The 17,116-nt window shown below is 57.0% G+C and overlaps 2 protein-coding genes across 2 annotated transcripts; one reads left to right on the top strand and one right to left on the bottom strand.

Moving 5' to 3' along the window:
- Positions 1-3,227: 3,227 nt before the first annotated feature.
- On the bottom strand, positions 3,228-4,985 carry NCLIV_039510 (conserved hypothetical protein; the record flags this gene model as incomplete). The annotated part of the gene is made up of 1 exon (XM_003880860.1): positions 3,228-4,985. The coding sequence occupies one exon, from the start codon at positions 4,983-4,985 to the stop codon at positions 3,228-3,230; it is 1,758 nt and encodes a 585-aa protein (XP_003880909.1).
- Positions 4,986-7,115: 2,130 nt separating this feature from the next.
- Positions 7,116-16,613, top strand: NCLIV_039520 (conserved hypothetical protein; the record flags this gene model as incomplete). The annotated part of the gene is made up of 18 exons (XM_003880861.1): positions 7,116-7,559; positions 7,755-7,911; positions 8,238-8,336; positions 8,783-8,846; positions 9,031-9,146; positions 9,712-9,993; positions 10,459-10,508; positions 10,873-10,906; positions 11,212-11,337; positions 11,506-11,586; positions 12,103-12,559; positions 13,059-13,311; positions 13,856-14,011; positions 14,428-14,550; positions 15,037-15,173; positions 15,751-15,785; positions 16,064-16,320; positions 16,569-16,613. 18 exons carry the CDS (start codon positions 7,116-7,118, stop codon positions 16,611-16,613), a joined length of 2,916 nt encoding a protein of 971 aa, XP_003880910.1.
- Positions 16,614-17,116: the final 503 nt, after the last annotated feature.

Here is a 17,116-nt window from a genome sequence, read left to right on the forward strand (position 1 = left end):
CACTGTACGTTGCTATATCTCGTGCCCGTGAGGGACGTCTCTTCCGTTTTTCCGCACAGCTGACTTTCTGCTGTCACAGAATCTGCTCGCTCGGTTCAGTCGGGCTCCACGCAGTCGCACCATGCGTCATGTGCACATTCCCCTGTTGCAACAGCGCGCACAGGTCAATCCATTCTTTGACAAACGTGCCTCGGCAATGCGCCAGTGCCGTGAGTTGTTTTCGAAGACTGTTCTCGGACCGATCTACCCGGACCTTTGCCTTGCTGCGATGGCGCCTTCTCAGGGTAGCTTCAACGGCGCTGATTACCATTTTGGTCAGTTGTTTGAGCCGACGGTGTGGTGAACTGCAGTAGCTCCTGCCTGTGGAAGGAAACTTCCTGCGTTTTTGTCAAGCTTCGAAAGGCCGCCGTTACGAGTCCCGCGGCAACAGCCACAGACTCCTGTTTCGTCCAGCGTATACAAGCTGTACAAAAATCATGATATTCACTTTGGTAGTCTCCTTCTTGATGTTAGTCTGTACGGAATACACGGATCGGATTCTTGTTGGCCTTGCACCTGTGCAGTCACTGGACGAACGCTTTTTACGCCGAGCAGGGCATAGTTAAGATGATAACTAGTGTGGAAATAGAAGCCTCTTCTTCCAAATAGATTTCAGGGAAAACCTAAAATTCGCATGTTTGGTTGACATTTAGCCGCTAATATACAATCATCCAAGATATATTCATCTGTTGCAGGAGCTTCCAGTTAAACTGCATATTAAAATGAGCGTATGTAACCTAGTCTTAAACACACCGCTCGTCACGTAACAAAAAGACATCGCGATTTTAGATCGGTTGGTACAGAATATCAAACCTAACACTGATTAACTGAGTTAAATAATACAGGGTGTTTCGAGAATACTCATTATATCCGTGAGTCTATTCCTGGCACACCTTGTCTTTTATCGGTGTGCCTTTTATCTAGTAATGCTTGTCAAGTTCCTTGTATCTAGTTAGCTCACTGCGTACTTAGGATCTGACCAAGAGTTCGCTAATGGTACTAGGAAATAGGAGATCGCGTTAGTTCTTAGCAAAACGACTTCTTTGGTTTTTTGGTTGCAATGACCTTTGTACTCCAGATAATCTAATATGTAACTCCGTTCATGGAAATCAAAAGAGCTGCTGGACAGCACTATACTTAATGCACTTAACATGATGGTCATGAAAAGCACGATGGAACTTGGATCCGATAGGCAAAGACATTCAAGATCTAAACCAGTCCGTCGGATTCCTAGGTTTATACAAACTACCTTTTTCTGGGGAGGTTCCGTATGATTGCTGTACACCACCACCCCACTGGACTGCTTAAGACAGCTAAAAGTGTTGGATTTCAATATCCTACTACATTAAGGTTATTCCGCATCGGTCGGGGCGGAACGCAAGCACGAATGGTCCAGATATGCAGGCTTTCGATCTGCGAGTCACTCATCAACGCACCGTCGAAGACTTTGCGCTGGCCACACCGGCCGCATCTCGAGGTATCGCTCACTGTACGAGCGGGCACCGGATGTGCCTGCGTCGAAAGGCTGGGGTGTCCCGGGCAATAAATGCGAGCAGACGGTCACTTATGCAGTCTGGCGCCCCCACCCCTTTCCTTGTCTGCTCAATCTGTGCTGGAGAGTCCGTTTCACCGTGTCGACGGAGTGGAAGCGCGCCGCTCTGTGAGACGTTTCCTAAACGCTTCTCCCTGGTACCTTGTCGCCAATCGCCTTCATTCGTAACATACCACTTTACCGAGACGACAAGGCGGATGGCTGTGCTTAGCAATAAAAAACGCGCAGGTGGGAAGGTGCAGTATAAATCTGGTCTTTTCTGTAAAGAATCCTTTTGGCTCTCCCGACCTTGTCCAGTTCAGTCCCCTACGCTGACGAGCGGTGCTGCCGCGATGGTAAACGCGAGCGAAAAGCCATCCAGCGCGTAACGTTCTCCAGGGGCCTCTATATTGGTCGACTCTTTGACACATAGAACGTTCACTCCCAGATAACTCCAAGCACCAGTCAACCGGTTCGCAACACCCTATCGTACCTCGCTGGTATTTATCACGTGCTGCGACTCCTACGCGCTCAGCAATGGGACCGACTGTAGCAAAAGCGATGGAGATAGGCCTTTGTCTTTCAGGATGTGCGGCCGTCATGCAGGGGTTCATTGTGTATGTGTGACGTACCAGTGCGCGGGGTTTTGCACCTACTGTGAAGAACGCACGGATTTCAACTTGCCCGAGGATCTCGCAGCCCTGGAACAGTTCTCTGCGCGTGAACTCAGCCACTCCGGCACTTGCGAGAAAAACGTAACGGCTGTGTCGTGAAGAATCTAACTCCTGCATCTTCGGTATTTCCGATCGTCTGCTCCACGTGAGACTCTTGCCTTTTTTGGGCCCCGGCAGTGTCGGGTGTGCACAGCTCCGCACTCACCGAAAGCTGCGTCGGGGGGGTCATGCTCCCCGGACAAGGGAAGTGTGATCCCTGGCCAGCGCAGCGACTTGGTGAGAGGCTCCGACTACACTGCTATATGGAACTGAGACCGCAGGGGTATTAGGGTCCCCCCACTGGCCGCGAGACCCAACGATCGTGGAACCTACAGATTCGGCGCAAATCGTCTCTCTGGGACTCGATCGGCCTCCAGCCAGAGGCCGCTTTCTCCCGGGAGGTGTTCTGGGCGCGACAATCGTGTGCAGCCGTTGGACAGAGCACTGGCGGCGGACTCACTCTGTCGCGGCTGTCTTCTCGAAACTTTTAGTGCCACGCACGTTTCCCAAAACACGGCGCACATGTGAAGCATAGGAAACGGAAGGCATAGAAGTCGCACAGGCATTACCAAGCAGTTCTCTCGCCACAACCCTTCTGTAGCAGTGTACGTCTCGTGTTGCGCTGGGGAAATCGGGGGAAGCCTGTCGTGGTGTCGATCGCGTCAACGTCTGTGTGCTTCCCTCTGAGCGTTGTCCCGCTTCTGTTTCCTCAGGACGTCGTGTGTGTAGCCCCGGAAGAGGCCGCCTCGAATCGGCGCTGGGGCCTTCTGCGACAGGAAGTCCCCGCGCCCGGTCACCTGTCTGACCCCCAAACGCGCGCGTTTACAGCGTCTCACCGTCCGTTTTTCTTCCTCCCGGGCAATCTCCGCACCTGTCAACGCGACATCGCGAGCAACGCGACGCTCTCGGGAACGCGTCAGTCGTGCGCTTCCCCTCCGCTGGGCTTACCCTTCCGTCGCCCGAATCACAGACCGCAGCTTCGTTGCGTCCACATTGCTTTCCGCTGCTTGGCGAATCTCTTCAATCTTAGATGTTGCTCTTTCGACTCTCGCTTCCAAATCTGCAACCCTGGCGTTTACAGCTGTTCTCTCCGCTTCGATGCGCTCGATCTCCTCGCACATCATTTGCATCTGCTGTTTGCTCTCCTCCTCCTTCTCCCGTTGGGGCCTTTCCGCCTTTCGCCGACTGTCGGCGGCCAGGCTGCCGACACGTGCCGCGATGGCGTCTCTTTGCGTCGTGGCCGCCGCCACCCGGTCGTTCAGCTCGTCGAGCACCGTGAGCATCACCCCTGTCTCGCTCTCCACTCTCTCCATCTCCGCGCTTTCGCTCTCTGGACTCGTTCGCTTCGCCTTCCCTCCCGCTTTCTTAGGAGGCAGCCCCTCCGCGAGCATCATCAGCTTAGCCACGTTCAGAGAGACCGCGTTCAGTTCCTCCTCGAGGACCACGAGCCTCGCTTCGAGATGCTCGACCTCCTCGTTTGCTGCCACCATCTGAGCGGCAAGTGCGGCCGCCTCGTCCTGCTGCGCTTCCCTGCTGGCCTTTTGCTCCTCCGCCTTCCGGACAGCCTCCTCCATACTCGCGACATCCGCTTCCGCGCGCTGCACGACTTCTCGCAACAGCTGCAGCCCGCGGCGAGACTTTTCCAAGCGCTCGGTGCGCTGCCGCTCGGCGTCCGCTTCCGCCTCCTGCCGACGCGTCTCCAGCTGAGCAACCTGCCGAGTCAACCGGTCCGCGACTCTCTCCCCCTCGTCCGCCAAAGCCTCGCGTTCCACGGCCTGACGCTCAACCACTCCCCACCTTCCTTCCACGTCCCGGGTCTCCGCTCGGATGGTTCGGGATGTGACCCAGCCTGCAAAGTAGAGCGTTGCTGCAAAGACGAACCACTTCCCAAAGCTCGGCCCCACGTTCACGCTTCCCGCGCCCTGGATCGCACCTGTCAGCTGTGCGAGGCCGTCCTGAACGACGCCGACCAAGTAGGAGGCAACTGACGCCTCCTCCGGCTCACCACGCGCCTCGAAGCCGCCAAAGAGCCAGGCAACCACGTCGCCAACGCTAGTGTCAGAGGTCTGCGACGAGCCCGAGCCCAGCTGCTCGTACGCCAAGCGTTCAATTTCGGCGGCAGTCCGCTCCACCTGCGGGCCGCCAGAGAAGAGTTGGAAAACATGCCGCACCAGCGAGGGCTCTTCCGGCGGAGCCGCCGGCCGACGGAACAAGTCGAGAAAGGGAAGACGGCGGCTGTACAGAGCGAAGCCAATGGCGGTCGCAGCCAGGAAGAGCGACAGGGCGTAGTGCTGCCGCGCGAGTTTCTTTGTGAGAGCGACGCCGGCGGTGCTTTCTGCCCCATCGACTGTGTCTCGCGCTTCGGGCCCAGCGACTGCGATTCCGAGCGGGCTGAGAACGTCGAGAGAGAGAGGCTGCGCCTCGGGCACGGCGGCGGTCCGCTTCAGGGCCGGGTCGTGCTCAGCCAAGAGCCTGGTGAGTCTCTGTCGATTGCGGACCAAAACGTACGACGCCACCGAGAGCAGGATCCCGCAAAACACCAACGTCTGCACGCCGAAGGAAGACGCGTTCGTCCTGGATCGCCGCCCCCTCCGCCGTTCCGTTCGTCCCCTCCATTCCGTCCGACTGTCGTCCCAACCGCTCCGCTCTCCCCGCGCTTCAGCTTCCCCCGCAGTTACCTTGACAGTGCCGGCGACTTCCATTTTCCCAGATTAGTGCTTCCGAGGTGTTCGGCGTCGACCGCTCCGCTGCCTGCCGCCTGCCTCCCCAGTCACGCGCGCTTCGCGTTAACAAAGGTTCGCCAACAAACCTGGCGCTGGCCGCGTCAATGCGGGAGAACAGGATCGAACACGGGGGACTGCCGGAAAAGGCACAGGAGACGGGAGCGGGGACGGAAAGGAAGGGCGGGCGACTCAGCGCATCCACGAGAGCGGATCTTTCCTTCGACCAGGGAGGTTGTGCGGCGGCGGAGAGCGAAAAGGATCAAAAAATGAGCAGGTTCGTTTTCTCGTCTCTCTCGTGGCTTCTCGGAAGCGAGAAACGCGGAGACGCCCCGTGTTCTTCAAAGGGAAACGGCACTTTCCAGGGGTGCGCTGCAGAGCCCTCACACCAGAGTGTGCAGTCAAAAACCCCTGCCGTCGGGTCTGGTACAAACTGCCTTCGACGCCTCGCTGACAAGACGTGAGGCAGCAGTGCCTGTAGGGGTAAACGATTTCTCGCCACGGGGAAGGGTGCGAGGCAAAATTCTCACCTGCTCAGCCCTGGCACGGAAAACCCCCTTCAAGAGAAAATGCCTCGTGCACATACGGATTTCTGAAGCTGATATTTGCGCTGGAGATGCGCCTCAGATTACAGACACATCGCCTTCGGCTGCCCTTGCTAGTTATATACACCCTTATAGCTGTTTCTGTGGTGCACAGCAGTCATAAAGAACTTGGCTGCCTGTATCTCATCACTGGAGCCGTATTCAGGGTCGAAAAAAGACGTACAACTCAGCCTTCCTACGTCTCTCAGGCTCTTCGCATTCGAAAGCATCTGCGCTCGATTCTTCACAGACTCTCGCCTTGAACGCTCCCGGGCGGCCGCGCGTCACACGAGCCTCCCGAGACGGGGCGCGAAGCAGACGATCGTTGTCGCTGCGTTAGCCATGGCTAGGAAGTCCGTGGAGCGCGTTTCAAACCCCAGTTCTCCTGTTTGTCGGCAGCCGACCTCGGGAGAACAGGAAAGCCTTGCGCGTGGTGCAGTCGCGACGGTACACTGTTGAGCGGACACTGCGCCGCACGAGCGAGAAGCGCAGACCTTCCGTTGTTGGGAGGAAACGAAATTTTCAGTCACGAAACACAAGCGCGTGCGAACGCGAAACTCGCGGGCAAAGAGGCGAAAACCAGCCAACCCGCGACTGCTTTGTACGGCTTTTTGAAATGTTCCGCCGACGGCTAGGAATCGACGCCGACTCCGTCCCTTCGGCTCTCCCGGCCTTCTTTCTGCGCAACGAGAGACACACGCAGAACATGCCCACAAAACGTTGCATGCAGCCCTCCTGGCGCACGCCGCGGAGTCGCAAAGAGCCGACTTCTTCCGCTCGGCGCTGGTGGAAAGCTGTCTGTACACCGCAGAGGAGCGAAGCAAAAGAGCCTCGTCGCTCTCCGCACGGAACGTCCACACAGGGACTCGATGGAACGCACACACAGGTCAAGAAAAGCGAAGATCCAAACCCGGTTCGAGGCTTCGTCGCTTGCCAGGAAGGCGCGACTCCACCGCCGCGTGTATAATACGACGGGCGGTTCGCCAGAGGACGCAGCCGCTGTTCTTCCTGCCTCGCAGTTGCTTCAGAAGAAAGGGAGAAGAACGGGGTAAAGTCGTGGACGAGAACTGCAGGAGACCAGAAACTTGCCTCGGTTCCCTGGCAGGGAGCCCCGTGTCTCTCGTCCCGTCGCGCTTTGCTGCGCAACAAGCGCAGTGCCAGCGTCTCCGTTGAGAGCGTCGCACAATCGACGTCTCCCACCTGTTGTCCTCCTCCATTTCGACTCCTATCAAAATCCGAAAGAAGGCTCCCTTTTCCCTTTTCGTTTCTCGCTGACATATCTTCTTTCCTCTCCATTCGCTTCGTGGCCCCCCTCGTCCTAGTCCCTCCCCCGTCGCGCAAAATCAGCGTTCGGCTCTGTACCTTTCTGGTCAGCCTGCGTTTCTTCGACTCCTCCCCTCGCTGGCTGCCTTCTGACTTCGTCTCCGCTGCCTTTCTCCGTCCCCTCAGTTTTTTGTTCCCTCTGATTGTTCGCTCCTCGCTTGCGGGAACTGCGGTCGGCGCCTTCTCTCCCGCGCAGCCGCCCAAGATGGCGAAAAGTAAGCGGAGAGGCGGGCGGCGCCACAAGCGGGTAGGGACCGCGGCGACCGTTCCCCTCCTCGAAGAAGGCGAGGAAGAGCCGTTTCAGGAAGGAAGCGAAGACGCGGAGGAGGAGCGAGAAGACGCGGAAGACGACGCGCTCTCGTCCTCGACGCGGATCGCCGAAAAAAAGGTCAGCAAGCGAAAAGCGAGTGCTGCTGAACGCGCGACCGACGGGGACCAGGCGGAGGCCGACGCCTCGCTGGAGGAGTCGTCGTCGTTTGGTCGAGCAAGAGCCGAAAAAGAAGGAAAATCAAAGGGCGGGAAACGCACTGCCGATGGTTACGTGGAATACTTGGCGCACGTGAAACAAGTCATTGACGAGCGCGCCTTCAAATCCGACGAGGAATGGGAAACCTTCGTCGCTGCAACGGCCGAGGAAATTGCCTCCAAGGTAGGTCTGGACAGAGCGCCGCGACAGTCCCTCGTCCGCTCCCGCCCCACTCTCTTCCCGATTGCCTCACGCAGCCCCGTCTGAGAAAGACTCGGCCCTCGCGCTGTCTTGCGCTCTCTCCGCCGCGTCTTTTTGTCTTCTTTCTCCCCTCCTTCCTCACGCCACCATCTGCCTCCTGGTGCGGTTCCTCCGCAGACACCTTTGGCGCTCACAGACCAGCGAAGCAGCAAAGTCGTCGAAAAAATCCTCGGCCTCCTCGCCGGGTTCCTCTCTGCTCGAGACGTGCGACGCGACCAGAAACAGAGCGTCCACGCGTTCCGTCTGCTCCTGCGAAAGATCTCGGGAAGTGCAGGTGAGGGGGAACCTGGCGAGGCAGCGGAGTGCCTGGGCTTCCGCGGCTGCAGCCACAACGTGCGTTTCTTTCCTTTCTCAGGCCGCGCGATCGCCTTCCTCGAATTGGGTCGCCCCTGCAGCTCTCTTGTCGCTTGACGCCTTCTGCCGCTCTTCCCTTTCCCCTCGTCGTTTCTCTTTTTTTTTCTCGCGCCTCCGTCTCTCCGTTCTTCGGGTTCCTCGCGTTTTTAGAGTCCGCGCGAACCCCGGCCTCTTGTCGGCGCGCGCCCGTTTCGGCTTTATTTTTGTTTTGCAATCTTTGCTCGCGACTGCACTCGCCCCTCGCAGGTCAGCTGGCGGTTCACGCGAGCGGATCGCACGTCCTCCAAACGCTCTTTGGCGCGCTGCCGTGCGTGCTCGACGCGGAGCGGCGACTCAAGCAGGCGGGTGAGCGCGTAGTGACCGAAACTGGAAGAGCAGCGCCAGGGACAGCCGCAGATTTGCGAGTCGGGGAGTTGCATGAAGGATGCGGGTACCGCTCTTCGCAGCGACCGCAGCAGGTTTTCGGCGCCCCGGCGGGGCTCCAGAGTAACCTGACAGGCGAATGCGAGCTTGCCGCACGGGGAAACAGATGGGTTCGGCATACAGGTGAATCGATCCGGCGGTCAGCGAAAAGGCCAATCGGTCGTTTGGTACGCAGATAGAGAGGCGCGCATGCGCAAAGTACTGAGGGGACGTGAGCGCGATCGATTGCGGAAAAAGTCCAGTTTTCAGCAGGAACTCCAAAGGCACTTCTGCAGCGGGGCTTTCGATGGAGACGCCCTCGCCGTGACTGAGAGTTGGGCGAAAAACGCAGATCTGTCTCCGTCTCTCTCTGTCGTTGTCTTTCCTAGGCGACGACGAGGGCTCTGCGCAGTCTGTCGAAGACCTGGCGCTCTATTCACTCCATGCGATCGAGTGAGCCGCACATCTGTGTTTTTCTACTCTGTCGACGTGTCTTCCCTCCGCGTCACTTTCCGCTCAACACGTGCTGCCTTCCGCTGCGCTTCCGCGCCTCTCGCTTCTCGCCTGTCGCCTTGCTCGTTACGTCCTTCACCGCTCGGCGTTCGTGCCCGTCTGCCTCCTGTGGGTTCCTCTCCAGGTCGGAGCAGGGCGGTTGGGTTTCTCTCATGAGGCACAGCTCCGGCTCTCACGTCTTCCGCGCAGTTGTTCGCGCCGCAGCAGGCATCTACTCTCTGCCGTCAGTCGACGAACTCGGTGAGGAGCAAACGCGAGACACGCGTCTTTCCCGGCCTGCAGCCCCACACCGGGAAGTCTGTGCTGCGGTGGACTGCCTGTGTGAGGCCTTCGCTTCTTTTTTTCAAGGGCAGGCGCACGCGCGCCTGCTGGGCACCTCCCAGCTCGACTCTGCGAAGAGTTCCCGTGGAGACCGGGTCACTGGGTTGCGCCGTCCCCTCTGTCGCCGTGGCGCTCGCGCTTCTTCGATTCCCGTTTCCCGTTGCTGTTTCGCCACGCACTCCCCTCAGCCGTTCCTCTCCTCCGTCGTCGCCGTCTCGACTTCTGCAGCCTTCTTTGCCTTCGCGGCCATCTCGCTGTCGTTGTCTGTGTAGAGTCGAATTCAGTGTCACGGGCACTACACAGCGTCTCGTGTGATTTGAGGCGCACCCGTGTGACCACGAAAACGCGAGAGACTGCACCGGAAGGCTCTGGAATCAGAGAATTGGTTTTTCACGTGCAAATCGCAAAGACACCGCATCGCCGGTGAGAACAGGCAAACACGAACATCTGCTCTCTGTTTTTTGGACTCCCGCCTCGTTCGCAGGACGACGCAAACCCCGGAAAAGCCGCCAAGAGACGACGGAGAGCCTGCCTGTCCTCTCGCAACCGGGCGGCACGCGACACGACTCGGCGAGTGATGCACGAGGCGCACCCGGTGCTCAGCTCTTCCCTGCGAATGAGTCTCTCCTGGCGCTGCTGAAACAGATCGCCAAGGACGTCGCCGCTGCTCTCAACGCGAATCCGTATTCGCTGCTGTTTGACGTCTACGCGTCGCCAGCTCTCCAACTCCTCCTGCACGTCACAGCCTCGACGCCCCAGTTCGAACGTACGCCGCTCTCTTCTCTTCTCTGCAGACGCCTCCTTCAATCTCAGGACATATTCCTACACACGTAAAACTCTATGTATACATATATGCATATATCTGTATAATTTACATATATATATATATATATAGAGAGAGAGAGAGAGAGAGTGAATGTGCAAAGATAGATTGGTAGATATACAGGCGTGCACGCATAAGGTATTTGCGTGTGTGTGTGCATAGATGGGTACATACACGTGCATGTGTATACATACACGTATATGCTCATATGTTCATATACCTACACGCTATGTATATTTGTAAATGTGGGGATGTAGATTTGTGTGACTGCAAGCCATTGCCAGGCGCCTAAACACTGGGTGCCCATGCGGAAGAAACTACCACGCGGAGAGAGATCACATGTTCACTGTCCTCCATGTGTTGTCAATTTGTGTTTTTGTCTTCGTCGTCTGCTGTGCATGCGAACAGAGGCCAAAACGCGACTTCTTGCAGCGATTTTCCGACTCGACACACAGGCTGTAGGTTCGGAGGTTCCCCGGCGTGCGGCGTGTGCCTTTGTGTGGCCGTTGCCGCCGCTCCTCTCGCTCCTCGCGCGTGCTGCGCTTTCCGTCTCCTTTCTCGGCGCCAGTGTAAATTCGAGTCGCGGTGGCGACGACGAATGATGCGCTTTCCTGAACGCCAAACCTGTGTCTTTTCTCGTTCCCGTGTTACGCGCAGCTGTGTGTCTCTGGGTTAGGTCCACATGTGGAAACTGTTACACAGGCGTATATACATCTGCGCATGTTAATGTATATATCTGTAGACTGAGGCAAACAACAGGATCCCATGGAATGTCTAGAATGGCTGTTCAGTGTTGTTCTTTGTCGTTCGCCTCAATCGCAGGAGACGCGGCGAGAGGAGATGATGCAGCTTGCAGGTAAATCCGCCGACCCGCTGCTTAGCTAAAAGTGTTGGATTTCAATATCCTACTACATTAAGGTTATTCCACATGGGGTCCCGCCGCTTTTTGTGCTTCCCTTTTCGCTTCGTTGTTTCCCCTTGCCTCGTTCTCGTCCGTCCTTGCCTCTCGCGTGCGCGTCTCTTTCGATTCGGCGCGGCTTCCCGCCCTTCTCGCCTCTTCGTGCGGGCCTCCCGTGCGCGTCTCCCTCCGCGTGCGCCTCACCAGCCTCGCACGTTTCTTCCCGAGATCGACACTTTTCCGCTGTTGCTCGTTCCCCACAGATGCGCTCGTGGACAGCCCGACTGGCAGTCGCGTCCTCGAAGTCGCCGCCCTGATGCTGGCGCCGGAAACCTTCCAAGTGTTCTTCTCTTCCTGGATGCTTAAGCGGATTAACCACCTTGCCCAAGGTGAGCTGTTCAAAACGACGCCGCGCGGTCTCTGCCGAGGCGCCCGTAGGTGAAACCCGCAAGACTCCCGGGTGTTCTCGGCCTTCGCTCCGCCCCGCTTGCGGCGGGGTTTTCTCGGCGTTCCACGGAGAGTGCGTGTCTGCTGGTCCTTCCCTGCGGTTTGCTTAGGTCGCTTCGGAAATTTCATCCTTCAGAAGTTACTGGCCTCTCCCCTGGTGCAAACCGCGCACGTGCGACAGCTCGTCGGCGGTAAGTGACGGAGAAGACGGAAACGCTCAGGGGCTGCGACGATCAGTGCTCCGGACTGGGCGTGATGTACTCTCGGAGGCTCCGCAGGCGCGCAGGCAACAGACAACACAGGCCGTGCACAGCGGGTCTCTCGGAAACCGACGCCGCAACGCAGAGAGAAGGGAGGAACTGGGCGGGGAGGCGGGAAGGCGGTGGATCGCGGAGCATTTGTACAGAGACGCTCTCAACTTATCATGTGATAACCGGTCATGGTGTAGCCATGATCGTCATGTTCTGTATGCGCCGGATTTCTGTGCTCTGGCCGAGAAACCCCAGACGCGGTGCATGAGTGCCTCCTCGGCACCCTCTCTCCGTGGGCTTCAAAACGAAGTCGGCGCGGACTTTGGGGGTTGTCTGTGCTCGCGCGGCGTCGCCTGTGCGGCACGCGTCCTTCCTCTCTCCCAGCTCTTTTCTGCGGTCCGTGCCCAGCGTCTGTGTGTGTCCCTGAGCTCTCTCTGGTCGCGCGTGTCTTCGCAGCCCTCGACTTCGACGCCTGCTTGGCTTCCAAGACTCCCGCCGTTCTCTGGCGGCTCTCGGAGGCGTGCCGGCGCGTGCGGGCGTCTCAGGGCGAATTCGCGAAACGGCTATTCGCGGCGTTGAACCTCCAGAACCCGAAATACCTCCCGTTTTCCTGGTTCTCCCTCCTCGCACTCGCCCCCCCCGAAGCGCTCTCTCCCTCGCTCTGTTTCTTCGGCACGCCCGACGACCCTGCGGCTGAAGCTGAAGGCGAGAAGAAGGTGCACACGTTGCGGCATTTGAGCGAGATGATCACCCCGACAGGCGTTTCGATTGTCCTCAGTCTCCTGCGGTTCGCTCCAGCTGCGATTCAGCCGCTCATTGCGGGATTCAAAAAATTCGTAAAAATCCTAAAACGAACGTCTGTTTCTGTCAGGCAGTGGAGAGGCAAAGAGCTTCCACCTCTCTGGGAAGAACGGTGAGGCGAAAGCACTTCGCGGCCATCTTGCCACTCAAACGCATGTGCAGATATACGGGTCGGGCCAAGCCGGGGTGTCCTGGCAGCTTTGCTTCTTCTTTCGTGCACTGCCGGTTGACACACACGTTGACTTGTAAAGTTTCCGTTTTTGGGGCATGCATAAAACGCCAAGCGCGCTCCGCATGCAGTCGTGACCGCAAGAGACCGTCCCCACCCGCGCAGCCACCCTGCGGAGTCCCTCTCGCCGTCTATATTCGTCTAGCCCTCTGTATATATCTATGTACATATCGTACACATCCGTCTGTCTAGTTTTCAGTATATCCATAAAAAAGAGAGATCAGATATATACACATACACATATATACATCCATCTATACAAATATATATATATATATATATGTATGTATATATTTAGGTGTGTTCACAGACTTGTAGCAGTGCTTTCGCGCACGCGTCTCTCGGTCACTCTGGCAGTCGCGTTTTCCTTCCCTGTGTCCAGGCCAGTGATGCTGAGCCTCGCCATCGACGCGCAGGGCTCCCGTCTCTTGGAAGGCGTTGTCAAGACAGCTGCCGTCTCGCACAGCGCGGCTCGGCGAGAAGACGAAGGCGATGAGGCGGACGGAGGCCGCAACGCTCCCTTTCCGCCGCAAGCGGTGCAACAGCTCTTGAAGGCCTTTTGCGGGAACTACGCTCAGGCAGCTTTGCATCCGACGGGGGGATTTGTGGTCACTACTTTCTACGATGCGGCCACGGTAACTGCACGGGGGAGCAGGCACGAACGCATGCATTCCTGAAAAACAAAGAAAGCACTCACCGCCCTACTGGGAAGCCGAGATAAGACACCTGCGACAGGCGATCTCGCGTCCAGGACCGTAGTTCGTTTGCCAGCACGCAGTTCTTTTTATCCCCGACCACCTGTGTATATGCGCTAATGTACATATGTATGTGTGGGCGCGGGTGCGACGATATGGGTGCTTACGCACTCCTTTGTATAACTCTGCACGGATGTGCGCCGCTGCCTGCGTCAGTGTTTTCGCCGACACATGAACCCTGATGTGTCTGCAGGCACGTAGCCGTGCGGTATGAGACGTGGATTTCCTCGCAAGGGATGGGTCATGGGTTTCCGGCTTTTGTGTTGGTGCCGTTTGGACCGGAGATCGGGTTTCTCCCGTTCTTCCTTCGATTCACTCGTCGCGGCCAGCGAAATAGGCAAATTGACGCGGCGAGCCGCGCGGCGACGCGTCGCTATGGCGCCTGCTTCCCACACATGGATGTTCACTTTGCTGCTTGCGCCAGGTCGACGTGAAGAGGCGCATCGTCCGCGAGTTGTTGGACGTGGAAGAGGAACTGCGCGAGAAGAACTACGCAGCCTACGTTAAGTGCGAGGTTCACAAATTCAAGCAAAGTGAAGAAGGATGGACAGCTCGCCAGGAGAAAAAGAGCAAAACCAGGGTACGGGTGTCTCCCGGGTTCTCGGGCTCTCTTTCGCGTCCGTCGCAGTGTTTTTCCGAGCGAGGTTCGCCTCCCCGTCTCCCCGGAACCTCTCGCGCGCACACATCTGAGTCTGGTGCGCATGCGCGGTGTGTATTTGTGTATCTTTCCAAATATATATATATATATATATATATATATATACATATATATATATGTAGGTACGTAAGTGTGTATAAATATACATTTGGATATGATAACGTACAGAGCTTTAGGTGCATCAAAGAAGTTTGTAGCACCCCCGGGCGAGGGCGATCGCATTGGGTGTGCGCGTGATAGGCCGTCGAAAACGCATGCTCGCGAGGGAAAGTGGCCACGCCGTTTCTGTTTTCCCGCGCCGCCCGTGCGGGCGTGGTGTCTGTGCGTGCGTTTCGCAGGAGCTTTTCAGGGATTTGCTTGCGGAGGACGAAGGCGTCGAGGCGACGGACGCGACCGTCGCCGAAGAAGCGGAGAACGACGAGCAGCGGGCTGCCGCCGAAGCCGCTCGGGCCTTCATTGAGGTACGCAAGAGAACGGAAGCAAACTGCAGTGGAAAAGGGAACCGAGGGCCGCTTGTAGTTTCAGATTAATCCAGTTGTGATAGGCATTTAGCATCCGGCATGGGGAGAGACGGAGGCAGCCGGGGCAGCGCGTGGCGGGCGTCGCCGCTAAGAGGTTCTTTTCGGACGAAAACGACGCGTTTTCTCTCTGGCAAGCGAGACCGCCTCTGCCGTTCACACAGGCTTGTGTCACTTGCGCTCTCCCTACTTGTATCTCTCTTTGAGCTCTGCGAGTCTCCATTTCGGCAAGTTCCTTTTTTGTTTTCCTATTCGTTGGCGCTGACTTTCGTTCTCGCTGCACGCCCCCGTTTCCTCTCTGGCATCTCTGTGCATGTTCGCCTCTCGCTTTTCTCCTCGTCGTCTCGCCTCGGCCAATCTTTGTCCTGTTCTCGCCGTGTACGCGTCCACGTTGTTCGTGATATTTTTCGCCCTCTGTCTTTTCGCCAGGGAGACGCAGTGGCATCGCAGCTGCTGGGCGTGGAGACCACGAAGGGCGAGAAGAAACGCGAGAAAGGAAAGAAGCGCCCGCCGCCGTCTGACAGTGACGAGGATGTCTTTGGAGAATCAGGCAGTCCACACAGCGAGTAAGGTTTCCCGCGTTTCATTGTTGTCTCCTGGAGGTTTTGCACATTCCATGTCGAGCCCACAGATAAGCCTCCTACCAAACGGCCGGCATAGCGCCCTCCCCTCGTCGCCACTGTAGCACACTGAACGTGCATATCGATACAGGCATGCATGCATCGATTTGGAGACAGGTGCATTCGTAGATATATGCAGATTGGCGTAGTCCTGCATTTTTGCCACGGCAAGGAAGGAGAAACTGAACCATACAATCTGTATCACTAATATCGTACGTGCTCGTAAGTATACAAAGAGGTATGTGTGTATGTATGCACATGCAATTAAATGGGTGTAGAGGTATGCACATCTCTCTCCTTTTCGCTGTTCTTTTGCTGTGTAGCCGGTAGTCGCCACGCGAAAAAGCTAGGACGATTTGGCAGTCTCCCCGGTCGAGAGAAAATACCCGATTGCCTTTCTGTTTGTATTTGCGCTTTTGCTGGCTTCTTCCTATGCTTGGAGAGCAGAAGCTCTTCCACATGAGCGTCGGCCGGGGAAGCGAGAGAGACATGCACTTTTGTTTTGTGGTTTTGTTCTGCACAGCGCTCGGCAAGCGACGGCCCCGAACATCAACGAAGGTAAGCGCGACGATTCCGTTCCTTTTCCTTGCGCGGAGACGACATCGACGCGTTTCTCTCTCCCCTCGTGTCGGCAGCTGCTCTCGCCTCTGTTCGCCGTCGGTGACACCAGGCAGTCTGTCTTTCTATCTCGCTTCGAGTCCTGTTCTCCCCCGTTTTTTTTGGCCTCTTTCTGTGTCCGTCGTCTCTTGTTCCGCCGCGTTACTCCCGTTCCCTCTGTCTCCACAGGCTTCCCTTCCCCTCTGCCAAGCGCTGTCTCTCGTGTGGTGCTGTTGCAGATGGCCGCGGAAAGAAGCATCGCCGCGAGCGAACGAAACGCGACGAGCAGGGAGAAAAAGAAAAGCGCAAACAACCCAGCAGTGGAGCGCCTGCAGAAGCGTCCGACGCCGCGAAAAGAAAGGAGAAAAAGAGGAAGGACGAAAAGGCGAACGCATCCACACACGAAGACAAGACTCTGGAGGCGGCCCTCTTCTTTATCGAAGGAACTCGTTCAGACCTGAGCAAGAGGCAACTGGCGAAGAGAAGGAAACTGGAGGTAAAACGCGGATAGCGTTGCATGTCAATGACTAAATATGCGGCCAAAGCACACACGCGCTTGCCCCTACGTGCAGTGTTCCCGTCTCTTGTCACGTTCGTGTTTTGCGTCGACTTCTCTCGATGCCCGTTCCCCTCTGTGCGGCAAACCGCGTTGCGTTTTTGCCTTTTCGTGAGCTCTTGTGGGTATCTGTCTCATTTTTCCCTCCCTCTCGCTTTCCTTGTCCTTCCCGCGGTCGCCGGTTGCAGGCCTCCAAACTTGCCGATGCGGGAGCGTCGGTTGCAGTTCACTGAATACGCTTATCCAGGGCGCGCCTCCCCGTCGAGCAGTCTTCCTTCGCCTTTCTCGACGCCTTCCTTCGCCTTTCTCGACGCCTTCCTTCGCCTTTCTCGACGCCTTCCTCGCCGCCATCCTTCGCCTTTCTCGACGCCTTCCTTCTCCTTCACTCACTCTCTGTTGTTGGAGCATCTCTGTCATTCTCTATCCTTCCTCGTTTCTTCTTTCGTCTCATCCTATTTTTCTCTCTTATGCTCTGCCGCCTTGGCTTTCTGCCTTCAATCCGCGTGAGTGCTGGCCTTCATTTCTTTTTGTCTTCCGCCTCACCGCTTTTTGTTCTCCAGATTCACGTTAGCAGGGGGATCCGGAGGATTCTTTGTTCCCGGTCGCGCCTGTTTCTCCGGCGGAGCCTGTTTCCTCTCAACGGTTTTGCTCGTGTCTTGGTTGTTTTGCGTTGGCGTACTCTGTTCTTCCTGTCCGTCAATCAACTAAAAGACTCCGTCTTTCTCAACTCTTTTCT

The sequence above is a fragment of the Neospora caninum genome, chromosome IX (assembly GCF_000208865.1).
Source record: "Neospora caninum Liverpool complete genome, chromosome IX".
NCBI lineage: Eukaryota > Apicomplexa > Conoidasida > Eucoccidiorida > Sarcocystidae > Neospora > Neospora caninum.